General features: G+C 45.3%; 1 protein-coding gene across 7 annotated transcripts in view; it reads right to left on the bottom strand.

Annotated features, from left to right (window-relative positions):
• fbxw7 (F-box and WD repeat domain containing 7) overlaps positions 1-15998 on the bottom strand; it is a 113878-nt gene that overhangs the window by 12560 nt on the left and 85320 nt on the right. For 4 of the 7 annotated variants that reach the window (XM_045208510.1, XM_045208489.1, XM_045208503.1 and 1 more), the window contains exons 2-7: positions 11935-12017; positions 10257-10398; positions 6939-7073; positions 5614-5737; positions 5226-5365; positions 4056-4169 (exon numbers count right to left, since the gene is read on the bottom strand). In XM_045208510.1, coding sequence (XP_045064445.1) covers positions 4056-4169; positions 5226-5365; positions 5614-5737; positions 6939-7073; positions 10257-10398; positions 11935-12017 — 738 coding nt within the window. The remainder of the gene's footprint in view (positions 1-4055; positions 4170-5225; positions 5366-5613; positions 5738-6938; positions 7074-10256; positions 10399-11934; positions 12018-15998) is intronic. The other 3 variants (XM_045208494.1, XM_045208505.1, XM_045208514.1) reach the window with 1 other exon arrangement.

Here is a 15998-nt window from a genome sequence, read left to right as displayed (position 1 = left end):
GCTAGGCTACTGAAGACACACAGACTCTGAGGAAAACTTACGGTCAATTTAAAGTCTGGGGCTGTTGCAAGCTAAATGCAAATATGTAAAAAAATTCGCCTCAACAACGAAGCCAAACCGAAGATGCTCTCCCTCTAAGCCCAGACCATCATTTCACGGCACTCTGGTTTCTAGCCTCCTCTTCTTCAGTCTCAAAGCAACGGTTTTAACAGGACTCCAATTTCTTCCTGTTATCTTACTTAACCGCTGAGCAATGCGGAAATCCAGGTTGTTGCTTCCCAAATGGCACCCTATACCCTTTAAAGTGGGCTTTGGGCCCTGGTCAAAAGCAGTGCACTATAAAAGAGCATAGAATGTCATTTGGGATGCAGACCAGTCTGTCAAGGAGATAAGTCAAGAAAGCGTTTGTAGAGTAATCTGCTGGTGCAATCATGTCTTGATTCACTCCCATACTGTATCATAGTACTGACAGAGTGAGAGAGAAAACCCTCTGGTATCTAATGGACAAGAATACCAATCCTAGTCTTAGATAATTATGGAATCTTTCATTGGCGACATGAAAGGCTAAATTCCACTACAGTGGAAGATCCATTATCTGATCTGAAGAAATTCTGATATGACGTATGATGGAAATGAAATGGTAAATGTTGTTGGAAGGGATACGTTGTACATGAGAGCCATGCCTAACAGGGAAAATCTATGGAGACATTACAACACCAAACACGTGTCTTGTTCCATTTTGTTCCAAGTGACGTATCAATGCCAGGTGCTATTTGAAAAATGCAACTCGGGGACTGAACATGCCATAAAAGGGATAGAGGTTCATAACATTAGTTATAAACATTAAGCTTTACACTGAGTTTGTTCTGTACATTAGAACATGTTTAGAATAACATTTCATTCACTTGACTACTCTGTCTCTACCGGTCAGGGACAGAACCCTCGCTGCTATGGGCCCTGGTCAAAAGTAGTGAACTATATACGTAATATCTATATTTGGACACATGCTTGGTCTAATCACTGAATCAAGTTGCTGGGATGATGAAGCCATATTCAGATAGCACATTCTGTTTGGGACGGAGGAATTCAAAGCACTCCGGTTGTGACATTCCTGTCTGTGCCAGCTTATCTTTCTCAAAGTAAAAACGTCCCCAAACCAAACAGAGAGAGCGTCCGACCGAAACCTTGTGGGCCGCAGATGAAGGACAACAGAACTAAAAAATACAGTAAATAGGAGATGTGTGGAGACTGGAGATAGAGGCTTCAGACGGACATGAAGGCTAGTCTAAAGAGGGAGTCAACATTTTCTCTCTGTAATATCCCAGTAAAAAAAGAAAAGAAAAAATACTTCAGAGCGAAAACTTATTTGGAGACTGTAATGCATGTCTTTCAAGGTCAATTTTCAAACGTGGGTTTCTCTCTATCTCCTATCGATCCAGTGGTGAAGAAGTCCTTAGTCTGGGTGTTAGCTGCTGAAAGCTGGGTGGGAATAGGCTTCCCTGAGCTCTTGTGAGGCTGGAGGTTTACACCACTTAAGCTGGGACTTGGAGTGGAACGCCAAGATAGAAGGAGAGGAAACACACGAGCGAACACACACACGCGCACGCACACACACGCAAACACACGAACACACACACACACAAACACACGAACACACACACAAACACACACACACACGAACAAACACACACACACACACGCACACACACACACACGCAAACACACAAACACACACACACATGCAAACACACGAACACACACACACGAACACACACACGCATGCTGGCCCGAACAAATATGAACACCCACAACCAAAGGTCAGACACTCTGTAAAGAAAGACAGAAAGAGAAAGAGGAGAGAGAAAAAGAGAGAAGCTACAGTCCTGTCTGGCAGCCATTTTGGCTATTTGCTGTGGAAACAGAAGCAGGATCAGGAAGAAGAATGCAGTAGCAGCACTGGACTATTCCCTGGCCGGGGGCATCCAGGGGTCAGGTCAAAACAAGCCTGGCTTGTCACGGCGAGAGATGATTGATGGTGAATATAAGGGCAGGCATCCAATGGAGAGACTAACTACTGCAGAGAGAATAATTTAGAGAGAGAGAATAATTTAGAGAGAGAGAGAGAGAATATAAAGGACATCTGGAAGATTTTTCTCTTCTTGCAACGAAGATGAGATCTATCCACCAGGGGTTTTAACAACTGATCTAGGATCAGCTCACACTGCTTCAGTCTTGACCTCAACCATCAAGAGCAAACTAACTAATCTGGCCAGGCGAAGGTGGTCTCTACATTCTTCCAAACTGATTTAGGATCAGCTCACCTTTCTACAGCTCTGACCTCGACTGTCATAACGAAATGAACAAATCTGGCACAGGACCAGCTGGTTGGGGCATAAAAGGCAACCAACCACACGACAGGAGGGAGGGGTGGGGGCGGTGTTTGTGGATCCAGCCCAGGTGCATCGTGGGACATGGGAACAGAAAGGCCTCGGGCCAGCCTGCTGGGTGATGATGACTAATCACGCACACACCTGTTCTGACCTCTGTCTTCACAGCATGGTGTGAGTGAGTCACTGCAGCATTAACCTGAGAGTTACATGTCATCCGGATGGACATTACCCCAATGGTGGTGGTGGGAAGAGAGACAATCCGCATGGCTTCCCTATCAGATGACCTTGGTACTGATCTGTTCACATCAGCACAACGCTGTGAGAGATCAACACTGTATAATCACCGCTTGGCTGAGTGCCCAATGCAATCAAAGAGAGGAAGCTTTTCTGCTATGAGACACGATGCAGCTTTGTTTTTTCAGTGTTTCAGTGTTCCATGCACCTGGGCACCACTGACACACTCAGAGTGTCTTTGTAATTTTGTATGCAAGGATAGAACAACATCTGAACCTTTTTGTTCCTTCCCTTAGCCGTGCTCCTTGCACTTCAAAAAGCGAGAGAGCTGTGTCCTAAAGGAGAATTTTCATTAAGAGCTCCAGTGAAAATGGAGTCTGCGAAGACCAGGGAAGAGGGGAGACGACGGGGTGTGATTGACAATACTCCCTGAGCCTCCCTACCTCCATTCCTCTTGCTCTCCCTCTCTCAGCGAGGCCCACACCAACGCCCCCATTTTAGCAGACCATCAATACCAGCAATACAAGATCCGTGTCATCGCATCAGTCCCAGTCATGAATACTAACAGCACCTCCCTCGCCTGTCTGAGGACACAGACCTTTCACTGGCTCTCTGCAAAATGGCTAAGGCTGAATCTCAAATGGCACCCTATCCCCTATGTAGCGCACTACTTTTGACCAGGGCCCATAGGTGTCTGGTCAAAAGTAGTGCACTACATAGAGAATAGGGTGCCATTTGGGACAGACCCTAAACGCAAGAGGAGGAAGAGAGAACAAAATGGATTCCAGACAATATGCTGCAGTATTGCAGGACAGGTGGTGTTACGTGCCAATGTTGAATGATGTCACTAATCAATTGCAATCTGGTCAGGGCCTCGGGGAGATATTGGGGGTGAATCGGCATCAAGCGGTATCGGAGGTAGAGCTATCGTTGGTGTCAAATCTACAGTATGCAGTATACTGTAGCCTATACATTGACTAAACCTTAAATGCAAAAATCAATACAAACCCTTGATCATGAATCTGAGGTATTGAGTGAAGACACGCTAAGTAATTTAAAGAACTGCCATAACATGTGGATTGACTTCCTGCTAACATGCTTCATTACTGATCAATGAGACGGAAATGAAAAACACATGAGCTGTAATGAGTTCCTTCAGAATAGGATGGAGCAATCACCCTCCATTACTATGTGTACGCATACAACAGAACACTGAGATGAGATGGAACAACCAATGAGACTTGAAAATAAGGCTTAAAGAGACACTTCATCACTTTTTAACCTCCTATTCATTATCTCCAGAATCTACATACCAGTACCGTACCAGTCTACAACTGAGAAAATGGCGATTTCCTACATCTGTAGTCAAACAGGTTTGGACTAGTTTGAATATGGGGGTTGGAGAGCAAGGGACGAGTGACTGTCTCTTACCTTTCCTGTGACAGCCGACCAGACCTTGAGCGAGTTGTCATCAGAGCCGCTGACGATGCGATTACCGCAGAACTGGAGGCAGGTGATGACATGGTCGTCATGACCCTTAAGCACCTAGAGAGGATGGAGAGGAGATGAGAGGAGGGAGGGAAGGATAGAGAGAGAGAGATAGGGATGAGAGGGAGGGAGAGGAGAGAAAGGGAAGAGGGAGGGAGGGAGGGAGAGAGGGAGAGGAGAGAGGGAGGGAGGGAGGGGAGAGAAAGGGAAGAGGGAGGGAGGGAGGGAGGGAGGGAGGGAGGGAGGGAGGGAGGGAGGGAGGGGAGAAAATGTCAAGAACCAAACAGGAACAATGACAAGGCTGTATTTCTCCAGACAAAGACTGAGGGGACTTGAGGTAAATGTCACGACGGCGCTTTGCAGGTGTAGGGAGAACCCCGTTCAAAAATACTTTGTTTGTTTGTGTGTAAGCTCAGCTGACAGGTACGGGGTCACAGAACTGCCGACTAGGCGAATAACAGAACGTTAAAGACGGACACAGGGGAGTGTGAAGAGCAAGTGCGGTAACCACGGTTACATCAGCCATTCCTTCTACAGTCACTAAAGGACCTGTGGGCGTTTTGAAATTAGCAAAATAAGCCATACGAGGCATATTAGGAAGATCACTCTCCCTTGCTAGCTCAATTTAAACTCTTAAAACAGGAGATAGGGCGAAACGGGCTAGAAACAGATGGGGCTCAGAACATTAGCAGCAGTTTGATGTAGAGGTAGAATTGAGGTCATGTTGTGCCCTAGAGAAGAACTGCCATAAAAAAATGACATATCTATAAGAAATGCCATTACCAAAATCTTCTCTAGGAGAGTTTGAGAACAGACCCACCTATGGCTTTCAATAAAACCCAAAATATAAGAGCCTTATCGACTTGGACGCCTGTTCTAATTTAAAGGCTCTTTATATAAAATCCATCTCAAGGCAGTGTTTTAAAACATAATGAAACCATCTAATATGAAACGAAGAAAGGTTTTAGATTCTGAGGTTTATACAAAACCATCAACTCCAAAGTTGACAACTGCAGCAGAAATAAATACTGTGGGCTAATGATCAACGCAAATAAAATAATCTAGGTGATATAAAATGTTGAGAATAAGAGGAAGCAAAGGCAAAATGTCTACCTTGGGTGATCGGAGGTCTCCTCTCCTCCAGTTGGTATCTATCCTATGCTGCCTGATGTAGGCACATTTCCAGGGGCTGCGGCTGAAGCCTGGCTTGGTGATTTTCCTCTTCTTGAAGGATAGAGGCTCATCAATGCCTGCTTGTGAAGAGATGAGAGGAGAGGGGTAGTGTCAGTCCGAGACTGCGTGAGAAAGCAGAATATCTACCGTTTGCTCATGCCGTTATCAATCTAGTCTGACCATTGGTCAAGATTGATCATATTGGCCAATGCTGGTGTCAATCGTGGTTTTAAACTGCTTCAGCATCTTCCTTTTGGCCAGTACTTGTGCCTGTCAAGCCTGTATACTGTTTCAGTGATTCCTATTGGCTAAGTGCGTCTAGACTGACCCTCCTCCCGGCACTTCTCCCTCCAGAGGAGGTTGTCTTCAGCCAGGATCCTCCAGTAACGACACGTCTGAGCGGCCTGCAGCAGGTCCTTGGGCTCAAGGAACGACAGCACGTACAGGGCCAACTGACGGAGGAGAGGAAGGATGGAGGGACGGAGGGGGAGAGAGAAAGGAGGAGAGAACGTTATTTCACTGTGTAAGAACGTTACCGTGGTTGAGTGGGTTGTCTGGGTTTAGTTCACCAACCCAACACCTCCCAAAATACAAATTCTCTACAATTCAATACCAATGTTCTACAATTCAAACATACCTAATGCCCAAGCCATTATTGACGATCGAGAGCGTTTGAAAGTGTTTCATCGATGCAGCACAGCAGAACAACTGATTGTGTATTGAGTTGGTTACATAACAAGGTACTACAGGGTGTCTTCGTGTTACTACAGAGTCATGTCTCAGTCTCATCTATATGTGGATATCACTGAACTGCCCCAGGGTGAGAGAGAGAGAGAGAGAGAGTGGAGAGAGAGAGAGAGAGAGAGAGTGGAGAGAGAGACAGAGACAGAGACAGAGAGAGAGAGAGAGAGAGAGAGAACAAATGGGAAGCAAATCAGAGACAGCTAAATGGGAAGAAACAAGGTAACAGTGAACGGGAGCAGGACAGGCTGCCTCATGCTTCAACTGCTAAACAAACAGTCTGAAGGGGCTTGGCAACTAGAGCAAGCTGAGGGGAGGCTATTTAGATCATTATGGAACATTACAGACTACTTCCCACACACCTCCCTTCACTTACTCCCCACCTCCCCCTCCCATTACAGACGATTCCACACCTTGCCCTTCTCTCTTCCCCTCCGTCTACCCCCCTCTCCGTCCAGACCTCTCTCACACCTGACAGACAGGAGGCAGGCGCCAGACAGAGACAGTCACAGGACGTCTCTGAGGAGTGACAGGAGGCTGAACGCTGTTTAAGACAGATCCCCTGAGACCATAGAGTCCTGAACAGAGACACATTGGCCTGGTGTTATTAGTTCTCAGTTTGAGCGAAGGGTGACACACCCACCTAAAGGTGCCATTAAGACTATTTCCAATGAGTTAAGTGGGGACGAGAAGGTAGCTAAGGAAGCTTTCGGTTCTCACCGCTTTGGGCAACAGGGATGGATGGATGGATGGACGGATGGGGAGATGGGAGAGTGCAGTTGGGGGAGTTAAAGAGGTGGTATGGGGGCTTGGTTCTCACTTCTCCAGGAGGTAGAAAGGCGAGTTGGTAGAGAGGGTTTAGAACGAGAGGGAGGAGGAAGGGATTAGAAAGAGCTATAAAGGGATTGTCACCTCTTTGGGCAGCAGGGAGATAAAGTCGCGTTGGAACTGCGGCTCAATGACCTGCATCATGTGTTTGACCTGCGTGGGCTCACAGCGGTCGATCAACTCATCCAGCGCCAGCAGCTTCTCTGGGCCACTCCAGCTCTGAAACACACAGGAGGGGGGGAAGAGAGAGCAGGGTTAGATGGTACAGTACTCCAGCTGTGGAACACACGGGAGGGGAAGAGAGACCGGACAGGAGAGGAGTAATGCACATGGAGGGGACTGTTGGTTGTGTTGGTTGTGTTGATGGTACTTGATTGTAAAAGTAGTTTTTAGTGTGTGTTGCGTTGTATTGGCATACATGGGTGCTTGCTGCAAGTGTGGTGGAATGTAAAGGTGTTTGAAGCCAATTTGCATTTGTGTAGAAGTGTGTATATTTGTGTGCCAATGCATACACTATATATACAAAAGTATATGGACACCCCTTCAAATTAGTGGATTCGGCTATTTCAGCCACACCCGTTGCTGACAGGTGTATAAAATCGGCTATTTCAGCCACACCCGTTGCTGACCGGTGTATAAAATCCCCATCCAACACCTTTGGGATGAATTGGAACGCCGACTGCGAGCCAGGCCTAATCGCCCAACATCAGTGGCCGACCTCACTAATGCTCGTGGCTGAATGGAAGCAAGTATATATTAAGTCCCCGCAGCAATGTTCCAACATCTAGTGGAAAGCCTTCCCACAAGAGTGGAGGCTGTTTTAGCAGCAAAGGGGGGACAAACTCCATATTAATGTTCGACCAGCAGGTGTCCACATACTTCTGGTCATGTAGTGTATGCAAGTGATAACAAATTCCCTCAACAGAAGCCAGTTAGCCCGAGGCACCTCTCCTTTAACTACGTGGGCAACAGGCACATTAAAAGGCCATTTTCACATCAAGCGCCTGGCCTTCATCAGCACTGTTATTACCTAGCTACTTTCCGTGTGGGATTCCTCCTGGCTGAATATTCAGCACTGCTCACAGCCTGAAGCTCAAAGCCTCACTGTGGAGCTTAGCTAGCTGGGGCTGTAGTCGTAACTAGACCAAGTGGCTAGATGCTGGGGCCAACGTTGTTTTCCTTTGGGAGAGCGCTCAAATGTAACACAGTGATTAGAAGAGAGAAGGATGGAGGGAGGGATGGGGGGGATGGAAAGCATTGGGCATGTAAAGCATCTGTAATTTGGCAGTTAGACTGACGCCGCCGGAGGAGCTGGCTTTGCTGGTAGGTAGGAAGGTAATCGGGGTAGGGTTCAAAGCAATCCTCCTCGATCCAAGGCAAAGGGTTGGATTACTGAGTGGTTACTCAGCGCTGGTTGGCAGGCGACTTAACACCCATTGGTTATGCCTCTGGGAATGAGCTTTCTGGGTAGAAACACCGCTAGCTACAAAGCTTGCTTATGCTTGGCAGCGTAATGCACCGAATGACGGCACTACTTGCAAAGCATGGGTCAGTCAACCCTGGTTTTCAACCAGACGACATAACACCATGTCTCTTTCCAGTGTTATGACATTTGGATAGCATTATTTTCTGGCTCCACTCATCTTAAAACCTCTTTAATTAAATGAATCCTCTTTATCTCTCACATGACAGGAACCACAAAGGGGCTGAGCAGGCCAGGACTGGAAAGAGAATGTACAGAATGCATGTGAATGCATGTTTGAGGGTTTAGGTGCGTCTAATATGGGCTGTCAGATGAAAGGCAAATGGGGCCATAGCAGGTGGACTACGTCAATAGTATCTCTCTACACACTCTCTTTCTCACTCTCAACCCTCGCTCGCTCTCTGTCAAAAACCCACACACACAGAGGGCGAGTTCTCACATGGAACAGCTATTTCACAGGATTAGTGGATTTTGGGAAACGATTAAGCGATAAATGCAATGCTACAATATTTGACAACGGACGTCTGGTTGAATTGTTTGATGCCGTGCCATGTCCCGGAGAGGCAGGTACTGATCCTAGAGGTAGTTGTTGCAGAAGTAAACAGAGCGGAAACGCCCGACCTTGAACGCAACATTGTTCTACATAGTTGCGGAATCTTTACATCCTGAAGTAAGACTCACAGGCCTCCAATTGTTAATGAACTTGGCATCTCTACTTTGCAGTCTGGCTTCCGTGGCTGTAATCGGTACAGGATGGGATTACGTTTCACAATACCAGTAAACTCGTTTATTCACCAAACAGAGATGTGAAGAAAGTTAAATCAGGGCAATATTAGCAGAAAGATCTTGGCGACTGGAATGTTATTACCTAATTGCCATTTTTCTAATAAAAAGAGTTCTTGACATTTTGTTGCGGTTCTGCAGCCATTATCTTCAGAGAACGCTTTGAAGACCGAGCAAAATATCTAATTTCTTTCCTGTTTATTTCCCCAAAGATTTGGCGTTTATGACTGGCAAAGTCAATACAGGCACAAAGCCTGTTGTAAAAAAAACGTTTGCAAAGAAGGCAGCAGCACTACTGGTTGCCAAGTCAAATAAACTCTTAATTGTTTCCATTTGGGATGAAAGGGGTGCTTACTGACAATTAATTTGATATTAACAAATCGCTGGAAACAAATCCCAGATGTTTGAGCTCTAGTCATCATTATGGAGTTGCCTCAACACAACAAGGCTTTTGTTGCCATATCAAAAATCAAAGAAGGAACATTACGGCTGTGGCTGAAATGGCACCCTATTCCCTATATAATACACTCCTTTTGACATGAGGCACTATATGAAGTACCTGAAAGACAAAAGGATTCCTCTATTGACTATTGGGTGTGACGTTAGAACTCGCCATACGCAAATATGTCATAAGAAGCTGACTGGCCTAAAATACTGGTGGCTTTGAAAGGATTACCTGAACAAAGATCACATCTGTTCAACTGTTGACATAGTATACATCAGGCGTTGGCTGCACAAATACGATATTGGAGCCTGTAGTCTAAACAGGTAAGCTAATTCCAATCCCATGCTACAGTGCGTATGGTAATGTGAGGGCCAAAACGTCAAGGCAGCAATTATCTTCAAGACTTGAGGAAACATTGATTGGGCGCAACATCTGCTTTCTGATGAGCTCTTGCTCAAGGAAGACACTCAAGAGAGGGGGAGGGGGGAGGATGGATGTGACAAAGGAGTTGGAAGGAACTAGGAACAACATACTTAACTACTTAGTTAGAACCATCGCTCCTCAGGTAGCAGAGGCCAATTAGGAACAGGTAGCTAGGGGGTAGGCGCAAACTCACCTGAAATGAGCTCTAGGAGGGGGAGAGGGGACGTGACTGGGAGACATTGGAGGAGCTAACTGGGAACTAACTCACCTGAAACGTCCGGAGCCATTCCTCGAGACCTGTGGGAGGAGCGATGGAGGTGATGCGCCGCCTCTGCTGCCCCTGACCGTTAGCTGTCCTGATGTGCCCAAACGTGGTGGGGGTGGCTGGGTAGGGGACCAGCCCTGTAGCACTGTGGAGAGAAATATGGAGAGATAGGAGGGAGGGAGAACGTGAGGAAAAATAATATTTTCACAAGAAAAAGATAACCAGACTATACTCGAGAAAACTATTTATCACGTTCTTCTGAGGAGAAGCATAAGGGTTATATTGATAACGAGGAACACTGAGGACATTATTCGTCGTTTCAAATGCGGGGAAAGTGCAGGCAGGTGCTGCAGCAGTAGCAGCTTCTGCAGATATCTTCCCCTCCGCTCACTAATTACAATAGTGGTGAGAAAGACTACAAAAGCTGAGTGGAGGGAGAGGCAAACAACAGATATTAATGAGAGAAACAGCCCTGGGTCTCCGCCAAGAAGAGACTACTAACTAGGTTTCTATAGCTGGGGTGTATTCATTAGTGCACACTGTAGCATTAGTGCACACTGTAGCAAAACGTTTCGCAACGAAAACAGAGTGATCTATTGGGCAAATTCAGGTAGGTTCCTACCGGTTTGATTTCGTTTGGTTCGGTTTGGTTCCTAGTCAATACACCCTGCTCTCTTCTCAATGCAACGGTTTCTCTGGAATTGAACTGAAACCATTGTCGTATTCACTAGGCACGAAACGGGAAGGTACTACCTGAACTTGACCAATAAGAAACGTTCAATTTCATTTTCCGTTGCAAAATGTTTCGGTACGCTGTGCATTAATATGAACATGCTCTCTTCTAGAGCGTTTCTCTGGAACTGAAACCAGCTGTTTATTCCCATGTTTCCATGATCAATAATCACCTAAATGCTTCTGTACACAAGCTTGATTCAATTTGGTTTGGGTTACTAACTTGTTTTTATTCACTTAAATAGATTTTCCCCTAATTCTAGACTTGATTTAGGGGAAAGATAACCACTATTGATGGGCAGATAAATTCTGGAATGTGAATTTTAGGGGGATTTCTATCAATGTGCACCTCTCGCCCTGAGACTTCAAAGGCCACATAGTTCCAAATAATTAAGTTCAATGTCAACCCCTCTCAAAGAGCAGCCACGAGGCGTGCGCTCATTCGGTACTAGCGAAAAGCCAAACCCACCATTCAGCAGTTCCTCACACCATTCTGCTTAGCGACAGGAGTATGGGGTAAGAGAGTGAGGTCTGTTTCATAATGGATTTACTTTTAATGGGATTGAGAGCTAGACCAACGTGTGGCAATTACAAGCACAGTGCTGCCAGTGAGTGAGGCAGCAGTGCTTAGTCAGGATCCTCAGGAAGGCATGAAGTACACTTTAATGGGCAAAGAACATGGTGCGGTGAGCACTTCTTATGAGGATCATGTGTCTTAGTGTGAATAACCATATAATATTCCGACTTATAGGGACAACTGGGGCTGCCTGTTGGATCCTGTCTGTGATACAACAGAAATGGTTCAGGATTTCTTTACCATTTGCATTGCTGATCTACAGAGTAGGAAGGCTGAATCTATTGGATAACTGGTAGGAAGGTGGGAACAGGGGGCTGGTTCTTTACCTTGGAAACTGGATAGGGACCTGGGAAGGGGGAGGGGGGTCTTTACCTTGGATACTCGGAGCCTTTGCAGGGCTTTTTTCCTGAAGGGAAAGATCGGACCTCTGGGCCATGGTCCAACTTTCTCTTCATCTGCAAAACAAGAGGGGAAAGGAGAGAAAAGAGAAGAGATGTTAGAGCGACAGACACCACAGACTACACCCTTGTGTGTGTGTGTGTGTGTGTGTGTGTGTGTGTGTGTGTGTGTGTGTGTGTGTGTGTGTTCCCTTCGTCTTGCACCCCTCTATTAAGAAAATAATGACAGGGCACAAAACTAAAAAAAAACCTGCCTGCAGCAACCTAGCATTTGGTGAAAGATGAGACCTGGCTAGAGAGTGTAAATGCTGATTGCTGCCTCACTCTCCAGATGACTTCTCCTCAAAGACAGAGGACGTCAAGTCATCTCTGCCATTAACATTGACAAGCTGTACTCTTGAGGAGAACGACGAGGCAGCGCCTCAGTTTGGGAAGAGGGAAAGGCAAAGATTTTTGTTTTTGTTGAATAACTGGTATTGCAAACAAACGCTGACTTGAATGCTTTTGAGGCTCACAGCAGGAAAGCACTGACTGTTTACTTCAGAAAATGATTTGAACAACTGTAGTTCTTTTTGAGCAGATGGCACGGCTCCTCACAAGAATAAAACAAATTCAGATACAGTTATCTTGCCTTTCCACGTGAACCAGCCATTTCCACGTGAGCAAACGTAAATTATGAGCAAGAAGCCGAAGGTTCCCTACTTATTAAGCCTATAGATAAAAAGGCAAAGTGTTTTGAAGTTTCAGTCATTCTCCTTATCAGTGTTGATGATGGCGCTGCATAACACAGGCTAGGCTGGCTCTAGCTGAGAGACATTCTACCGGGTTGAGGTGTGGTAGAGGCTGGCTCTAGCTGAGAGACATTCTACCGGGTTGAGGTGTGGTAGAGGTTGGCTCTAGCTGAAAGACATAATGATTTGTATTTTTCATTAGGATTCCCATTAGCCGACGCCAAAGGCAGGGCTGAGGTGTGGTAGGGTTTTTTACACTGATGAGCTTCACTCCAATAGGTTGCATTCCATACTAATGGCCTCTGACAGGCCTGGGTGATTTCAAAAGGACAGGGGACATGATAGTGAACGCACTCTTTCAGGAACAGACACACACACACGTACTGAAACAACAATTTGGGAGCAGCTATTTGCTATAGGATGGGCAATGACTGCACCATTTGCTAGAGAGAATAGCTTGATTAGAATAGCTTGATTTATACATGGGAGGTTCAAGGGAAACCACACACACACCACAACCTCTCCTGCCTCAGAGGGTGCATAGTTAGAGCGGGGATGCTGAACATCTAATCAGGGGAAAACAAAGGCCTCAGTGTCAACTCACACACTGAGCCCAAAACCACATTTGAATAAAACTATTTTGGGGGATGTACTTGTACAGTGAATCTCAAATGGATTTGTATGTACTTGGTGAATTGAATGCCCTGTTAGGAAGGAGCACTGGGGATTTCAAAAGACTAGGCCTATTCTTTTGTGCTGTGTTTGCAGGGCCAGCATTCGCTTTACTCCACTTTGGTAGTGTCTGTGACTGTTTATTTCTTGGTGCATCAAATATTTCGGCTATTTTATATGGGACGTTCACCCAAATACATGCAGAATGTCCACTTCATACCACTGCACTCGGACCATCGTGACTCACACATGCATGGAACACTAGCTAGATGCAATGAGACAGACTATGCCAAGGACAAGGTCAGAATGTAAAATATGTAATTTGTTGCTAGTTCTGGAGCCACAGAAAAATAGACAATATAACCTAGCCTGCAACGTGGCTATGGCACAGCAATGAGGTCTGCATAGAGGGAGGCCTACTTTTTAACTTCGCCTATACCTCATTAAACTTTGACTGATAATCAATTATCATTTAACTTCTACCCACACCGGATTATTTGACAGCTGGGAACGTAGCCTAGTTGATTGGAGGACCAACCTCTGATACTGATATCAAAGACTATTGATTATAGTTGAATTATATTTGATTATATATTATAATTTCCACCAGATCATTTGGCGCTGAGTGTGTGTGTGTGTCTGGTGGTCTAACTGAGCTGAGGGTAGCGGTTATGTTCTCTCTTTCCTGTGAAGAGCTGGCTGGGTTTTGATTAGGGACCCCGTACTGGGATGGCTCACAGCACGTTGACGAGACAGTTGAGATCAAGAACTGTTCAAATAAATGAAAGCCATCTCCCTGAGAGAGAACAGGCCTACATAAGAGGGGACAATAAAATGAATCAGAATAATTTAGATGAGATTTTGATGGGATGCACTGCAGAGAAGGCAAGGAAACGGGATTCTGGAAGAGAAATTGTAGAATAAAAGAAAGGAATTCTAGAATAACAACATCCCAAATGTTGGTGAAGAACGGAAGATTTATCATCAAAGTGTTTTCCATCTAGTTAAAATATTTTCGATCTTGAGGAAGTGGTTGAGTTTTTATAAGATATTCTCTGCTTGTTAGGGGATTCATTCTCAACCCCACTCCCTTGTTCTCCAAGGAATGACCTCACTGCAATGGCAGTTCAAGTACTAGGGAAAGTAGGGGTGTGTGTGTGTGTGTGGTACAGGGGGTAGTGGCTGATGAAGGAATCTCCCAAGTGCAGGCGTTGAAAACACAGTAGAGCGCAACCACCAGTCTATCGTGTTTCAGCCGTGGGAAAAGGTAACCCAAGACGAGCCGGAGAATGTTATGTTTGTAGACAGCTACTAATCAGTCACTCTGTCTCACTCCTCTGACCTCCCTAACTGTGAGGAGGAGGAGGAGGAGAGATGGATACAGAGAGAAGCACATTTTGGAAAAGCAGTGAGAGCGAGAATTAAAGTGTACGTCATAAGATCTGAGGAAATCATTCTCTTAATATACCCTGTTCTCCTCTAATAGACAAAATAAAATATTTGCTCCCCGTTAGTCTGAAAAGACAGATCAACCAACTGTAATGTGTTATTACTCATTGAAATGTAGACCTCGTTAGGAAAATATGAATCATTGGAATAACATTCTCTGTGTATGCCACAGTTATTCAATTACCATGTCAAGCAGCCATGAAATCATTTCAAGATCTCCATAGGAGAAACAAATAGAATTGAGACATAACTAGAAAAAGATGGGGCATCCGTAATATCTATTTGCACGGAACAGATAGCAAAGGGACCTATTGCTTTCAGAGAAATTAAAGTCATAAACTGGATTTTCTATTAGGCTTTGAAAAAGCAGCCAGTCTCCCTCTCTGTTCCTGCGGGGCTTAAAACAGACAATTCTGACGAGAAGACACTGAGCACAACCTTGCCTTCAGAGTAGAACATGCTCCCTATAACAGCAGCTAAGTTGATAGCAGAGAAAGAGTATCTAGGCATGAAATTATACAACTCTCTGTAGAATAGTGAGTCGAGATTGAGAATATGAATGAGAGAAAGAGCAGGCTACTAACTGAGTAGAATTCGCTACAACAAGAGTTCACAGTGAACGACAGAAAAATATAATTTAGGTATGAAATTATAGCCTCCTACTCGATACCGCTTGAAATGGAAATAATCAACAGAAAGCCTCATTATCATATTTTAAATCCTCCTATCTGAATAGAGGTGGGAAACGCCTTGCCTGGCTGGACACAAATAGTCCACATTTTAATCCCACTGATTAAAAACCTGAAATGCATCCAACCCCCCAGCAGCCCAGTCAATTTGACTAGCCAGCACTTTCCTCCTTGGATTTTGAGCAAATGAATTTTAAGTGATTACCCAATTTGTTTACATAATATGATCCACTATAACCATCAACAGCTGCACGTTCCCTTTTGTAGTTTCGGGAGGACGTGCTGATACTGTTTAACGGTAACCGGTGGTGGTGGACAATGACACGGGGGGTGTGGGATGTTCCGGTGTGCTCAGTTCATACCGGTTGATTGCCTCTCATAGGGCTCACTTTCCAAACAGCCAAGTTATTAAACGGATCAGCAACAGCATTCGTCAATGTTATTCGCACTTGAAACCGTAATCGCTTTTGAGCGATGCTGTGATGTTGGTTGTAGCA

This window comes from Coregonus clupeaformis, chromosome 3 (assembly GCF_020615455.1).
Source record: "Coregonus clupeaformis isolate EN_2021a chromosome 3, ASM2061545v1, whole genome shotgun sequence".
Taxonomy (NCBI): Eukaryota; Metazoa; Chordata; class Actinopteri; order Salmoniformes; family Salmonidae; genus Coregonus; species Coregonus clupeaformis.
Note: the sequence above shows the minus strand (reverse complement) of the source record. Positions and strands in the feature narration are given on the sequence as shown.